Source organism: Gigantopelta aegis, chromosome 4, assembly GCF_016097555.1.
Source record: "Gigantopelta aegis isolate Gae_Host chromosome 4, Gae_host_genome, whole genome shotgun sequence".
Classification (NCBI taxonomy): domain Eukaryota; kingdom Metazoa; phylum Mollusca; class Gastropoda; order Neomphalida; family Peltospiridae; genus Gigantopelta; species Gigantopelta aegis.
The window spans coordinates 57,433,885-57,451,161 of NC_054702.1; the positions used below are offsets into that span (position 1 = coordinate 57,433,885).

Below are 17,277 nucleotides of genomic sequence, written 5' to 3' on the forward strand. Positions count from 1 at the left end.
AAGTGTATATAAAAGATCAATTGCTACTAATGGAAAAATGTAATAGGTTTCTTCTCTAAGTTTATATGTCAGAATCACCTAATGTTTGACATCCAACAGCTGATTATTAATTAATCAATGTGCACTAGTAGTGTTGTTAAACAAAATTAACTTTAACAATGCCTTGAGACTTTAACATGACACTGCACACAAATCACATGCATGTGATCGCATGTTATATGGTTAAAAGATTTCACTCTAGACTTCAAAGTCCCATTTTTCACTGACCTTTCTGTTCAGCCAGTCTTTTATTTGTTTTACCACTCTATGATATAACCATATGAAGCACACTGTAAATGGGTAATGGCAGATGTTAGGCACAAATCATTATTAGAGAAGGAATGAAAAATCTCTGTTATTTATCAGAAGATTGGATTTTAGTGTCACCTGAATACTGTTCCTGTTCTCTTTCTTTGATGCAAAGCTCACAAACCCCCTCAACTTTCAAGGCTACAAAGTGTTTAAATTTTTGTACACGGTTATTTCATCTCTGACATATTGTGGTTGGAGAGATATTGACTGAGATGTGCAAGTGGACAGTAGGTAGAATTGAAACATGGGAGCTGTCGTTAGTCCCCCCAAAAAGGTTGACCTCAGTATTAGAGAAAGGAAACAAAGCAGTGTGATCAATAACACAAAATATTAAAATGTTATGAATAATATTCAATAAAAGCAAGACTAATATCTTGTTGCTTAATTTTTTCTTCAGTTTCATTTCTCATATTTTCGACACGAAAGGTCTGTGTAATTTTATTTGCGCTGTTAACCAGACTATTTAGGTCTTTCCAGCTTCTGCTAGGAAACATTTATTGTAGTTATTAAAGTTTGATAGTATATTGATAATTATTATCCACATAGTTCAAGATATACAGGGAAAAAGTATTTCATGTGACCAATGAATGACGTAATTTTGGGAAGCAATGTCATAACATAATGTGGCTTTCCTAGTCTTAATTCTGTGTAATCGCTTCCAAAATGACTTCTCGCTTGGACAATACAAGAATCCTGACACTCATTTCGTAAACAGTATGACACAGAATCTAGTAGAATAATCTCTATTTGTATAACTTTGATTGTATATTGATAGTTGTATTTGTATTGTAGTATGGTGACACTGCAGTGCATACTGCGGCCCGTTACGGCCATGCTGGTGTTACTCGAATTCTTCTCAGTGCCAAGTGTAATCTGAATGAACAGAATAAGGTAAGCTCATTGTTTTATAGTACAACTTAAACAAAAAATTATTATTTGTGTTACAAGATGAATATAAAGTTATTATTTTGAGGAGACTCAGTCTGAACAGGATTTTTTGGGAACTAATAGTTAAGGTTTTTTATTGTTATAAGTCAGTGACCGTTGATATGGATATGATAAATAATTTAAGCAGTGTATTTTATATTATATCAGTGGAATTTCTTCTAAAAAAAATTTAGTTTGTGTATATTTTGAACTATATAGTTTGACATCGTATACAGTCATCACTGAATTTTGCAATTAATTATCATGACCAGTTTAATTAGTATCATTTAGATCTTAGACACTACACATGGGAGATAATTCAGTCTTTGTTGTTTCTCTACAAAATAGTGTGACCTTTTATTATCTCGTCACAGCCAGTGCACCACGACTGGTATATCAAAGGCCGTGGTATGTGCTATCCTGTCTGTGGGATGGTGCATATAAAAGATCCCTTGCTGCTAATCAGAACGAGTAGCCCATGAAGTGGCGACAGCGAGTTTCCTCTCAATATTTGTGTGGTCCTTAACCATATGTCTGATGCCATATAACCGTATTTAAAATGTGTTGAGTGTGTCGTTAAATAAAACATTTCTTTCTTTTTTTTCCTTTTATTATGTAAGTAAATATCATTGCTATTTTTTTTGTATTCCTTTATTTTTGTCTACTGCAGAATGGTGACACTGCATTGCATATCGCATCTGCTTTAAAGCGTCGCAAGATAGCTAAACTCTTGGTGGAAGGTGCCATTGATGTATCAATAAAAAACAAGGTAAACAGAAGTGTTAACGTTTAAAACTATATCAGATTAACTTCTATTGAAGACTGTATTTTGGTAATGTGTTATTTTGTGATTACTATTTAGGGGCAAGTATTTGTTTAGCACACAAACCAGACATCATAATCAGCAAATGTGCACCAAAACCCCCCACAAACATCTTGGATTATTAGGAGAGGACCTAACATAAGTTGGCAAACTTGTGCCCAATCCTTTTGTTGTTTATTCAATAAATTATGTTTTCAATCAATCTTGAATAATGAGAGTAATCTAGTAAGGTTTCATATTAAGTCCATAATATGAACTTGAAATAATTACATTTTATCATGCTGTTAAGACTATTACATTTATCAATAATGTAAAGTTTATTATACTTTATTTTCACTTTAAAGAAATTAATTAAAATATTTGTAATAGATATGACAAGCCAGTCCAACATTAATTGTTTTTTCATTTGACCACTGATAAATATAAAATATAATTATAATTTTTGTTTTCACAGCAAAATGAATCAGCCATAGATGTTGCTAGACGGAAGGAACATCCCGAGATTATCCTTATTGTTACATCTTTTTCTCGGGTAAGGAAATACTTCCAATTATCATAATGTTTTAATAGTGTATACTCTAATTTATTAATGAGGTATTTTTTTTATGTTGTACGTTTTTCAAGGATTTATCACTACCAGTAGCAGGATGGGATCTAGATCAGTTAGTGGAGTGCTTGCCCTTAGTGAACTCATTCTCTGATTTGATTTTTTTCCCCATCCCAACCAGTACCCAATGATTGTGATATGTGCTGTTCTGTCTGTGAAAAAATGCATATAAAATCTCCCTGGCTGCTAATGGAAAAATGTAGTGGGTTTCTTCTGCGACTGTATGTTAGAATTATCAAATAGTAGCTGATGATTAAGAAACCAGTGTGCTCTAGTGGTGTCATTAAACAAACAAACTTCTGTTTTTTCAACATTATTATGTGACTCATATTTTCACAAAGATTCATCACTATCAGTGGGAATATTTCATTCTTTTTGCATTGTTGTTTGTATCACTCTTACATTTGTGGATAACAATTCATCCAACTTTATTTAAAGTTTTCTTGCTGGAGTTAACTTAAAGGTGAAAATGTTGACTGTACCCATATTGACATTAATAAACCAGTTTTATTTTGTTAACTTAAAGGTGAAAATGTTGACTGTACCCATATTGACATTAATAAACCAGTGTTATTTTGTTAACTTAAAGGTGAAAATGTCGACCCTTGTACCCATATTGACATTAATAAACCAGTGTTATTTTGTTAACTTAAAGGTGAAAATGTTGACCCTTGTACCCATATTGACATTAATAAACCAGTGTTATTTTGCTAACTTAAAGGTGAAAATGTTGACCCTTGTACCCATATTGACATTAATAAACCAGTGTTATTTTGTTAACTTAAAGGTGAAAATGTTGACTGTACCCATATTGACATTAATAAACCAGTGTTATTTTGTTAACTTAAAGGTGAAAATGTTGACCCTTGTACCCATATTGACATTAATAAACCAGTTATTTTGTTAACTTAAAGGTGAAAATGTTGACCCTTGTACCCATATTGACATTAATAAACCAGTGTTATTTTGTTAACTTAAAGGTGAAAATGTTGACTCTGTACCCATATTGACATTAATAAACAGTGTTATTTTGTTAACTTAAAGGTGAAAATGTTGACCCTTGTACCCATATTGACATTAATAAACCAGTGTTATTTTGTTAACTTAAAGGTGAAAATGTTGACCCTTGTACCCATATTGACATTAATAAACCAGTGTTATTTTGTTAACTTAAAGGTGAAAATGTTGACTCTGTACCCATATTGACATTAATAAACCAGTGTTATTTTGTTAACTTAAAGGTGAAAATGTTGACCCTTGTACCCATATTGACATTAATAAACCAGTTATTTTGTTAACTTAAAGGTGAAAATGTTGACCCTTGTACCCATATTGACATTAATAAACCGGTGTTATTTTGTTAACTTAAAGGTGAAAATGTTGACTCTGTACCCATATTGACATTAATAAACCAGTGTTATTTTGTTAACTTAAAGGTGAAAATGTTGACCCTTGTACCCATATTGACATTAATAAACCAGTTATTTTGTTAACTTAAAGGTGAAAATGTTGACCCTTGTACCCATATTGACATTAATAAACCGGTGTTATTTTGTTAACTTAAAGGTGAAAATGTTGACTCTGTACCCATATTGACATTAATAAACCAGTGTTATTTTGTTAACTTAAAGGTGAAAATGTTGACTGTACCCATATTGACATTAATAAACCAGTGTTATTTTGTTAACTTAAAGGTGAAAATGTTGACCCTTGTACCCATATTGACATTAATAAACCAGTGTTATTTTGTTAACTTAAAGGTGAAAATGTTTGACCCATATTGTAAACCCTTAAAGGTGAAAATGTTGACTGTACCCATATTGACATTAATAAACCAGTGTTATTTTGTTAACTTAAAGGTGAAAATGTTGACCCTTGTACCCATATTGACATTAATAAACAGTGTTATTTTGTTAACTTAAAGGTGAAAATGTTGACCCTTGTACCCATATTGACATTAATAAACCAGTGTTATTTTGTTAACTTAAAGGTGAAAATGTTGACCCTTGTACCCATATTGACATTAATAAACCAGTGTTATTTTGTTAACTTAAAGGTGAAAATGTTGACTCTGTACCCATATTGACATTAATAAACCAGTGTTATTTTGTTAACTTAAAGGTGAAAATGTTGACCCTTGTACCCATATTGACATTAATAAACCAGTGTTATTTTGTTTGCAGCCACGATCGTCTTCACGGCGAGACCGGACGAACCCTAAAACACACCATCATGCTAATGTGACATTTAAAGATGAAGTTCAAATTGACAATATTGATGGACCGATCATTGTCCCTGAAGATCAACCGCCACTCAAGACTGATAAACCTGAAAAGGAGAAAAGATTTTTCTTCTTCAAAAAGAAAAAGAAGGTATATATCTTTATCAGAGAAAGATTTTTCTTCAAAAAAAGAAAAAGAAGATATGTATCTTTATTAGAGAAAAGATTTTCCTTCAAAAAAAGAAGAAGATATGTAACATTATCAGAGAAAAGATTACTTTTCACGCCATACATTATGTTGATGCGAGTGCTCCATGATGCTATAAACTGCTATCTGGACTGGGATCTACAAGCCATAAGATTTCAAATTTCATGGGAAACACTTTTTTGGTTCCATGCCTTGTGATCATGGGAACTGATCGGAAACTGGTTTTTAAAAATAATTATATATATATATTATTTTTGTTGAATAGTCATATTCACATAATAATCATGGAAAACAAAATTTGGTACCATGATTTTACTGACATGGTACCGGAAACAGTCGTTTCTGTGAAATCCAAACCAGCCTCGGTGGCATCGTGGTTCGGGTTCGGATTCCAGTCGAGGCATGGGTTTTTTAATCCAGATACCGACTCCAAACCCTGAGTGAGTGCTCCGCAAGGCTCAATGGGTAGGTGTAAACCACTTGCACCGACCAGTGATCCATAACTGGTTCAACAAAGGCCATGGTTTGTGCTATCCTGCCTGTGGGAAGTGCAAATAAAAGATCCCTTGCTGCCTGTCATAAAAGAGTAGCCTATGTGGCGACAGCAGGTTTCCTCTCCAAATCTGGGTGGTCCTTAACCATATGTCTGATGCCATATAACCGTAAATAAAATGTGTTGAGTGCATCGTTAAATAAAACATTTCTTTCTTTCTTTCTGTGAAATCCAAAGGCCTGGATTTATCTCAGTCAGTAGACTGTTCACCTGAGGTGTTTTGTTCAAAGGATCAAATAATACCCACAGTGGACCCATTGTCCCATTCGCTTGATTGTTTTGGTGATTTTCCATCCCAACCATGCGTATATAGGAATCAGTAATAAAATCATCATGCTTAGTTTCACCTCACATTATTTGAATATAATTTCAGGAAAAAGACAAGGGCAGGATGAGCCCGCACCCAGGCACTGGTGTAAAGACACCTGATGGAGAACCCCCGGCTCAGCCCTGGAAGAAACCTGTTCAGGGGTTCTTCAGTCAGTATGTGCCTAAGACAGGCGTCCAGTACTATCGGGACCTGGCAGGAAACATCAAACAGGTGTGTACACGTTTTAGGGGGTCTTGCATGTCACACATAAGCATGTAAGATGGGGTGAAGTGGGAAGCAATTGCACACACCCCCCCCCCCCCCCCTCCCCAGTGCTAGAGCAAAAATGATAGAGATATTCAAGCAAGATGGGCTAACCTGAGACCTTTTTTACCATGTATTTCCATCATTCTAATCTCAAAATTAGTTGTAATCCATGTAAAAATGCATAGTGATTCATTTGCATTGCTATATAGCTGTTTGGCAGTAATGCTAATATGAATAAATGTTGTTCTCTAAATTCAGACATTTTTCTTTAAATTGAGGGGAAAACCAGCCTGCCCACCTACAAAAATGGGATTCCATATTCCCGTGATGACACAATTTCAAGTTCAAGCCCAATGGTTTTGGAGGGTTTATTTTTTTAACCTCTTTTGTTGGTTAGCTTTATTTTTTATGACATTGTTCAGTGTTATTCTGTTGCAGTGATTTTTAATGTGTTGTTTTCTCTCTTTTTGTGTGTGATTAGGTGTATTTGCTTCTTTTTCACTCTGGGACCCCATAACAGGCTATTTGAACCTTAGTTAAATACATGTATATTGTTTTCTATTATATTGAAAAGGTCACTGTTTATAGATGCTCTCACTAACAGGTGTTAGGTGAATGAATGAATATTTAATGACACCAGTCTCTTTGGGTTTACTAAACAGTATTTTTGTTGTGACAGACTTTACACGGCAAAATAAACAAATTCATGTTTCATTTCAAGGAATAATGATTGTGTATTTAAACATAATCAAGGTCAATTTATATTACTGATGTTAGGGACACCATGAATAGTATCCATTGTACTAATGATTATTGCATATTTAAACATAATCAAGATCAATTTATATTACTAATATTAGGGACACCATGAATAGTATCCATGGTACTTATGATTATTGCATATTTAAACATAATCAAGATCAATTCTTTAACTGATATTAGGGATAACATTAATAATATCCATTGTACTAATGATTATTGCATATTTAAACATAATCAAGGTCAATTCTTTAACTGATATATATAGTATCCATTGTACTAATGACTCTTGTTCTTTTTCTTCTTTTTTTTGGTAGGGTCCATTTGTTATTTTACATTTTGTTGTTTTCTGCAGGGTCCAGTAGGTTACGCTCCACTGTGCCAGTGTGGGCCAGCTCTGACCAGACTGGATCACAAGATAGATGACCACAAGGAGAAAGTGTATGACTACATCGACGCCTCACACCAGGTCCTCAAGGGTCAGCTTGACCACCTCGACCGGCAGACAACCCAGCAGGTGTACGCCATTGACAAACTGACCAAAGAGAGACTGGGAAACGAGCACCAGGCTTGTCACGAGCGGATAACTCAGAGACTGTACAACGAACGCCGTGACGCCAAGAGCCTGATGAACCAGTACAACGAACAGATCCAGACATGGCTGGAGACAAAGCTGTCATCGTACGGCCACTGTCTCGACCATCACCACGATGACTCGGCCCTGCCCCCACGCAACATATTCTCAGACTTTCACGAAACTGCCAATGGGAGATTGTTTCGGTCTCGATCAGATGAGACACTTTCGCAGTCAGACTACAGTGGCAAGTTCAGGAAAAGGGACTTCTATGAGTCTCGCCAAGCCGCAATGCAGCAGATTCGTGGCTGGCAGATTCCCCTGTCTAAAGATGCATCTCGGCGCAGAGACCGAGGGAGTACAACTGTCACTCACGCCGAGGTGCATGTCAGAGACCCGGAGAGACAGGCAGATGGTGCCTCTCCAGTACATAACACACAGAGTCCCACTGCCCAGTTTACACCAGGAGGAGGGTTTCTCGACGTGAAGTCGTCTAATACGAACTCTAACGTAAGTCGTCCTCCTGGGACAATTCCCATAGACATCCGTAATGTGAAGAGAGATCAAGGTGCCATTCCAAAGCGATTGCCCTCATCTCAGTCGTGGCAGCCCTCTTCTGTGTCTCAGAAACCAATGGCCACATCTCAGTCGAGAGTGAGCAGTCCGCATGTTAGGGAAAGTCTGTCGAGAGAAGGCAGTCCCTATGGTGTGTGGACACCATCAAAGATGGTTCGAAGTCAAACGGACTCGAGTGAACTTAAAAATCGTACATCAAGTCCGAAGCCAAATTTACCCGAAAGGGGACCCCTAAATCTAAATAACCCGTCCAGTGCCAGGGAGTTCCCCTACAGACCCTCCCACGTCGGCACTGGACAATCAAAACCAGCAGTGAGTCCCAAACCTTGCCTGGCTTATTCGACACCCAGTGTGAACCAGCAGCATGTGGCGGTGTCGAACAGCAGAACGTACTGTGATCAGGGTGAATACCGGTCGTACTACCGGGACCAGTCGTCAGTGTACCCTACAAGGACTTTGTCTTCAGATGCACTGCTGGAGAATGACGGTTCATTTTCACAGAACTTAACGAGGAGTAAGAGCACCGACAGGACACTGGAAGATGTGGTTGGTAAAGCTAGGCCTCTTGGTAGAAATGTCAATCTGAATGCAGCAGGTGGTGCAGTTGCAAATAGTCACGCAGCCCCGCAGTACAGACATGGCATTCCTTACAGAATTCCAAACACGTCTGCTGCTAGTAGTACCAACAAGAATCCATATGTCAGCTCTGTTTTAAATTCCATTGAAAGAGGAAACTCTGAAAGTGTGTATATAAGAGTTAATCATGACAGTGCAAATGTCAAAGAAAATCGCGAACCTGTGAATCGTTCCCCTCTTGATAGACATCAGTTTGTGAATGGGTGGAAGAGTTCCGACGAGAGCAGAGAAAGGAATTATGGGACTATTTCTCCTTTTGCTAAAGAGAAACAGTCGTATAGAAGTATGTACGGAATAAACGGAGACAGCTATAATTATAAGTCTGCAGACAACAGAGCAGGTCAGCAGTTTCACAGCAAATCGGAAAACAATCTGCTGGAAGGTGGGTTGGACCAGTCTAGTCGAAATTCACCCTGTCCATCTCATCTGCCATCTTATTCCTACCTTAGCAACAACACTTCCTATAACAAATCTTTCACCGTTGTCAGCAATTACAGTGGCAATATCACTTCAAATAGTGCGTCTGGCAAATCAGTGACAGGTAATTCTGTGGACAATCGAGGCAATTTCAACAGTTCCTTAAACCATAAAGACTCTTCCAGTAACTATGGCAACAGCTTTAATGGTGTTAAAACGAGTAACGGGTACGGTAATGATGTATCGAACAGTTCAAGCAGCTGCTTACATCATGAAAGTTCGTACACCCGCTCCTCTGTGTTCAACCCAGGTTACACCAACACGAGCAAGGAGAACTCCACCTGTAGCAGCAATCAGGATTCCGGTTACAGCAGCAAGGCGAAGCTGCCACACACCGACTCAAATCAAAATGGGTTGCCTAGCAACAGTAACACCCCATCGTCGTCGTTCAGCATGGACCGAAGCCTCACTGATCGTAGCCTTTCCGTTAGTTCTCCAAATGCGAGTCACACGAACTCGCCGTTTTCTCCAACCAGTCATCCAGATTACGAGCGGGTACAGACACGACAACACCAGAACAGCGTCCAGTCACACGTGAACAGCTGGTATCAGCACAAGTTGTTAGAGGCAGCAGAGAAACTCCGTAACAGTGAACAGTACAGTAGTGCTCAAAACTATGGGGATTATAATCCATCTGTTATTCATTACGACCCAGTCAATGGCAGTGATGTGTGAAAATGAACATCGCACGTTCAGTTACTTTGTCACCACAGTTATTTGTTTAAATTAATCAGTACTAATTTTCTAGATATTTCTGTATACTTGCCTATTATTTCAACCTTTAATAGCTCAGTAGATTTTTTGTTTGTTGCAAGAGATTTTTTGCATTTTAAACCTTTCTACTTTAAAAATATAGGCTAAGCATATGAGTAAACGGTAAAAGCCTTTGTTGTTTAAGAAAATGTCCTGTTCTAGTTTACACCTTTGATTCAAGATCATTCTAAACCAATCTTCCATGGTTTCTGTACAAAAACAAAAACTGTTGAAATCTTAAATGTAGAAGACTGTCCGAAGTTTAAACACTAGAGTGGGCTGTCTGAACCTCAAGTATTAGAAAACTCTGTCCAAAAATGCATTTGTTTTGATATTGATCAATAAAACTAATCTTGATGAAATTATTACAACGGACATTGAAATAAGTCAAGAATGGTCATTCTGGTTACCAGGAGGTTACCACATGTCAAGAAAGTCCAGAATGGTATTTGCAAATGTATTTGAACAAAAACACCACCACCTAAATTTTTATCAATTGTAGTCTATTTAAATATAAAGTGTACACACACACACAAGTATCAGTATAATGAGAGCAGTGATATGAATTGATAACAATCATTAAACTACGAACATGTTTATGAAGAAATGATAATGGGGAAATGTAAACTTGATAAATGTGTCGTAACCTATACATGTATAGTCCGTCCCATCCTCCTACAAAAATGTTTTTTGTAAATCATTTCAGTTTGGTTTGATGTAAGAAAAAAAGTAAAAAGTGTTTTGGAAATGACCCCAAAAACCCACTATTTTAATGCACAATTTAGAAAACAGTCTGCTCAAAAATAAATATCTTGTAGTAAATTCCATAGTATGAAAAAAAAGGCGTTCCCTGTGGGATGGACTATAGGTTACCGGATCCGTAATTGATGGTAACCTGCACATGGGTTACTCGACATTGTGCTAATTTCAATGTCTGTTAAAAAGAAGCACGTAGAAACTAAATCTTTTAAAAATATTTATTTTGTTCTCTTCTAAATGGGTGTAAATTTAGAGTGGTTTTTTTTCACTTTCTTCTTTCTTTCTTTTTTAAATGCCCATTTAAAACAAACTTTATGATTTATACTTTGCTTGATTTACTACTATACTATTGTTATTATATGCATATTTTGTATTATCTTATTTTGTATATTGTCATCTAGAGACAAAATTGACTAGAGAAATGGCCTTGTAATTATAGGCAGATAATACTAGAGAGTAGTAGAGACCCCAAGTCAAACCATTTGGTTAATGCATTGTCATGTCCGTGTCATTATGTTAATATTTGTCTGTCCTGAAAACGAAGGACCAAATTTACGAAGTCTGTTTTTGCCTTAAATGCATCTAACTACATATATATACAATGCTTAACACCTTTGTTTAAGATAAATGGTTTTTATAAGTTTGGTCCTAAATGTTTACTGACATACAACTACAAAGTGTTGTAGTAAAACTAATTTAATTTATTGTATTAATTAGTAACTGAATGTAGGCCTACTTTACAAAAGATACATAGCCAAACATTTGTAATCGGTCATTTATTTTATTTTATTTAACTTTAATGAGGGTTGTTTCAGAAATGATCACTTAGTGTTAAACAGCCACCAAACAGTGTCAAAAAATGGTCTTTTAAAAGCAGGTGGCTGCTTAATACAGGTTAGTTTATACTATATTAGATGATTTGGAAGTATTAAAATGTAGACTTAACAAAGATGGCTGCTTAAAAACTGGTGGCCGGTACAAAAGCAGTAACTAATTTCATTGTATTTTTAGTACAGGCTTATTATTCATAAACATACTCAAGTCATTAAGTCAAAGTACATAGATATGTATCAAACATTGACTTGAGTATGTTTTGAGTATCAAGCCAGAGCAGCAACAAGGATTTTCTTACGAGGGATACAACTTTAAAAAAAAAGGTGTGGGGAAAGGGGGTGGGGGGCGTTTGCCAGACTATCCGTTTACAATACTATTATTGTATTGGATCATTTGCAGAGCTAGGAAGGGGTGAAGATGCACAGAATCCACCTCTGGATTTGCTGCTGCAGTGCAAAACAATCCAGGATATTCATACGGCATAAAACAATAATTGGATTTGGTGCCTCTCCTTGCCTATACCTTCTTCCCACCCTCCCTCATACATACAAAATCATTTCTGGAAGATACTCAAGTATGTTCATTATAAGAATTTACCAAAGACCTTAGAGTGCAAATACCATAGTTGGTAAAATCATTATTCGTTTAATCACCAATGGTGCTAAAAATTGTTTACATTTGATCAGATTCGTTTGGTTTCGAATATGTCTGAATGACTTGAGAAGTCTTTATGTGTGGAATATTGTAGAAACTGTTTTTGTACATTTTACTATTCATTATTAGTACAGAACACTAATTTAGTCATGTTTGCTGATATAAACTAGCAGGGCTTGACTAACCAAATTATTTTGGCTTCGATTAGTGTATAGCAGTGTATATTTATACGTTACAGTTATCTTTTTTATAAACATGGTTACATGTAATTATATAGGAAGAAACAACTGTAAAATCACAAAATATTAGCATAAAATATCAGTGGAATTACAAGAAAGGAAACTGATACTTTTGTAATGACATTCTTTGGTTTCTAATATCAGGTTATTTTAACACTTGTTTGAGAATTGTATTGAAAAATAGTTCGGAGCAGGATGTAACTTAATCATTTAGCTTTCTTCTTTCAGTAAAATTATTTCAGTAGTTTACTTTTTTATCAGCTTGGGTGAACAGGAGACTAACTGGTTGGAATGAAAGTGCTCTTAATATCATTAGAACAAGCATTATAGTCGATGGAAACATAGGTAAAACAATATATGTGTACAGTAAACGAAGACTCGAATGTGAATATTTTAACACAAGTTTCAGTAACATTTTCAGTATACAGATTTTGAACTCGTATTTTATTAGCAGCATGGTATTTCAACAGGAAAAAACCCCATCTAGACTTCATTAAAGTAACAAAAGCTGAATATTTGTTGTGGAGAAAATGGAACATGTATTATTTCATTTTGAAAGAAGGATTTACCAGTCTATTTTAACTCTTTATAATGGAAATTGTTGTTAATTTATGTTGGTGCAAATATAACTTTTAATTTATTCAGTAATATTTCCATGAACAGCATCATTCCTTTAGTAAAGACAACTTGTATTTTAGAAAATTTTTGTTTAGATTTCACAAGTACAGATGCAGCGCAATGATAGAGACCTAATTTAGTGCCATATAGCAAAAAACTATAAGTTGTAGTTATAATCTTTATGTATCCACTCATTTATTCATGTATTCACTCTTATATCCATTCTTTTTCATTTGTAATAATTAAATCTGGTAGTAATTTAAATATCATATTTGTTAAAAACAGTATATGAACAATAGAGCTATGTTGTATCCAAAGAACTAAAGCAAACAAAGTAAAAATACATTGCTTTACCATATAGACAATAGTTCATGCTGAGGTTCCATTAAGATATTCATTCATTCAGCATACAGTTTTGATAACCAGAATGTACTCAACAAAATTGACTTTTAGCAATTTTTTTGTTTATAGTGTTCTATTATTTTAGCAAGTTCTGATCACACATTACTTTTAAACATTGTTTCAGTAAAAAGCTTACACACTGTTGGGTTTCTTGCATTTAGTGGGGTTGGACGTAGCCCAGTGGTAAAGCGCTCACTTGATGCATGGTCAGTCTGGGATAGATATCTGTCTGTGGGCCCATTGGGCTATTTCTTATTCTGGCCAGTACACCACAACTGGTATATCAACGGTTGTGGTATGTGCTATCCTGTCTGTGGGATGATGCATATAAAAGATCCCTTGCTACTAATGGAAAAAATGTAGCAGGTTTCCTCTGAGACTATATGGCAAAAAAGACCAAATTTTTGACATCCAATAGATGATTAAATAAATCAGTGTGCTCCAGTGGTGTTGTTAAACAAGACAAACAAACTCTTGCATTTAGGATAACTACTGAAAAGCACATTTGGCTAGGATTTATTACACGTTGGTTTGTAATATTACTTGTCAGTTTGTTTGCTCTGAATTGTTGTTTAAAGAAGTTTAAGAACATTGACCCATCATTGACCCCTTAAATGGAAGAACCTTCTTCTTTTTTGTATCATATCTAAATAAAAATACTGTAAATATCTACTGACAATTAATTTTGTTGAGTATATTATGATGTAGAATCTCATGAAAAACATTCCATGACTGCATCCATTCCTGTGGAATCTGAACTTATGTTTGATCTTTATTCCATTCAGAGCATCACTTTTCAACATTATTTATTATTATAATTTGTTTATTTATGATGTATATAACCTTGGAACAAGGGTTGTGTGTACAGACTTTGTACAGATGTTTTGTTATGGTACCAATGAGAAACCATTGGGCAAAAAAGGTATTACATTGTGGAAAACATATTTTTGTATCATTATTATTGCTAAATACTGGAATGTACAAATAACTGGTACATTAAATGTATTTTTGCTAAATTAAAACATGTTGTTGTCTTCTTTTTTCTTGGGGCGGGATGCAGCCCAGTGCTAAAACGTTCGCTTGATGCACAGTCGGTCTGGGATCGATCCCTGTCGGTGGACCCAATGGGCTATTTCTCGTTCCAGCCAGTGCTCCACAACTGATGTAACAAAGTCTGTGGTATGTATTATCCTGCCTGTGGGATGGTGCATATAAAAGATCCCTTGCTGCTAATCAAAAAGAGTAGCCCATGAAGTGGTGATAGTGGGTTTCCTCCCTCAATATCTGTGTAGTCCATTAACCATATTATGTCTGATGCCATATAATCGTAAATAAAATGTGTTGAGTGCATCCGGTGTATCAGCGCGTCCGGTGATTTGGCACACTTGGTATTTTGCTCAAGTATGCTTAGGACGTTGTCATGTTGTCAGTGTTTTTAACAAATTAAAGTTCAATTCCATTTTCAATGTTTAATCAAATATCAACATATTTGTTAAGGGTACAATTATTTTATTTTAGAATTATCAAGAATTATATCATAATTTCAAAATAAATCATTCACCTGCTTTCATGTATATAAATGCAAAGTAGGTCAGCCTTATTGGTATTAAGAATGTTAAAACCAGTCTAAAAACACCGTTCCCGCATTTTAAAAATTATAGTAATTCATTTTTTTGGGTTATTTTTATTTGAACTGAAAAGGAAAACACAGACAAATGCAAACAAAACAAGTTTTACATCTTAATTGACAGTCATTCCAGTTCACAATTGTCGCATTGTTACAAACAAAAAATAATAAAAGGGAAGTAAGATCCATGTGTGTGCACAATCTACCCGAGAAAAAAAAAATCCATGTATGCATCTTAGCCATGCATGATAATGAACATGTATGCATCTGCAGTACTGTGCCACTCAAGAAAACGATTCCGAAACTATCACGAGATGGGGACATGTGTAATCTTTCATTTAAATAGTAATATTTTTTAACAAGACAAAACAAAAAAATACTAAAATAATCCAGGGACAATAGTGTAGCCTTTATGGGCTACAAAGTGAGGTCATGGGCGGTTTATAAATAGCAGGGTCACTGATCTATATCTACTGTGCCGAATCACCGGACATGCAAATCGTTTTGGATACAAGGGGGTGTCTACATTTATGGACAATTTTAAAATGTTTATTTACTACAGACATAAAACAATTTGTAGTGTATTTCAGATTATGCACTGCTTCATTGGCGAGAGACACATTTTATTAAGTATTTTACAATGTTCACATAGAAAATGGTTTTTGAATGCTTAGGTGCGCCGATACATAGGACAGCACTGTAGTGTACCATTTCCCAGTAAATGTTGAAGGAAATGTTTTATTTATAACAATCTTTGAGCACCAATGGTTAAAGAACACAGTAAAAGACAGAAAACTGCTGGCCAAATGGTCTTTTATTTAACAATGACGCACTCACCACACATTTTATTTACGGTTATATAGTCGTGGTTGGACATATGCCCAATAAGGACCACACAGATATTGAGAGAGGAATCAACGAATGCTGTTACCCCACTTCATGGACATTCTCTTTTTCGATTAGCAACAATTAAATAGAATCATTTTATATGCACCATCCCACAGACAGGATTACACATACCACAGCCTTTGATATACTAGTCGTGGTGCACTGGCTGTAGCGAGAAATAGCCCAATGGGCCCACTTTATCAGATGTGTTACAGTTTTGTAGATTAACAAACTTAGTTTCCATTTTCATAGGCTGAAATTAGGGTCTGCACCTTTAAGCCTACAACAAAAGAAAGATGGATTAACCCTACAACCAATTTCATCTTGGCAAAAGATTCTACTGTTGAACTACAGGCCATGTAAAATTGAAAATCTTTGTGACCTATTTATCGGTTAAACACACAAAAAATCAAGTCACCCATTTTTTTTTTTTGCATAACCCATTATATTCAAGTAAATGGTGCTCCAAACTTTGCGCGAACAAAAAATGTTATGTAAAATTAAATTTGCACGAATGAAACGATCATTCTTGCAATTTTTAAGAGGCCTGAACAATGGTCATTGAATTGGTATTGTTCTAAATAAAACAATTCTTAATTGCAGTGCAGTAGACATAACCCATGTATTTTTTTTTAAACATTTTTTATCCCACTGCCCTTTCCTTTTACTTCTTTGAATTCCACCTCATTTCTTCCCGATCTGGCAACTCCTCCCATATTTCAACTTCTTTTGCTGTCCACTGCCACATTCCAGTCCTTGTCTCTCCAACCGCAACAGGTAAATGACGTAATTTTAATAAGCAACACCATTTCCTCTAGCTGCTGCTGTGTGCATTTTTACGGATCATTTAGTTATATTAGAAGGAATTGTTTGATTCATGTTTAGTTTATATATTTTTAATGTGAATGAAGGGAATGTTTAATGTTCGCCAACAGCTGTAGAAGAATGCTTACAAGTAAGTTTCAGGTGTGAAGTTTCCTACATTTCTTTGGCCACCGACAGTCTCATTTCATGATTAGTGAAGAGGTTCGTTTGTTGGGTTTTTAAAAAAATCGATGTCTACTCTGCTATAGCATTTTCCATTAATTTTTTGTATTGCTTCTGTATTTTTCACGTGCGTTTCCTTCAAAATATCTAAATATGGTTGCCTGAATAATCCGGCTTGTTGCACAAAAGTAGTGCAAGGGGGGCGGGGTAGTAAGCATGGCTTAAAT

At 35.5% G+C, this 17,277-nt stretch overlaps 1 protein-coding gene across 1 annotated transcript in view; it reads left to right on the forward strand.

Annotated features, from left to right (window-relative positions):
- The window catches only part of LOC121370807, a 100,040-nt gene extending 89,250 nt beyond the window's left edge, over positions 1-10,790 (forward strand). The window contains exons 7-12 of the mRNA XM_041496284.1: positions 1,144-1,242; positions 1,949-2,047; positions 2,556-2,633; positions 4,892-5,080; positions 6,064-6,231; positions 7,382-10,790. Of these exons, the coding sequence (XP_041352218.1) occupies positions 1,144-1,242; positions 1,949-2,047; positions 2,556-2,633; positions 4,892-5,080; positions 6,064-6,231; positions 7,382-9,964 (3,216 nt within the window). The 3' untranslated portion in view covers positions 9,965-10,790. The remainder of the gene's footprint in view (positions 1-1,143; positions 1,243-1,948; positions 2,048-2,555; positions 2,634-4,891; positions 5,081-6,063; positions 6,232-7,381) is intronic.
- Positions 10,791-17,277: the final 6,487 nt, after the last annotated feature.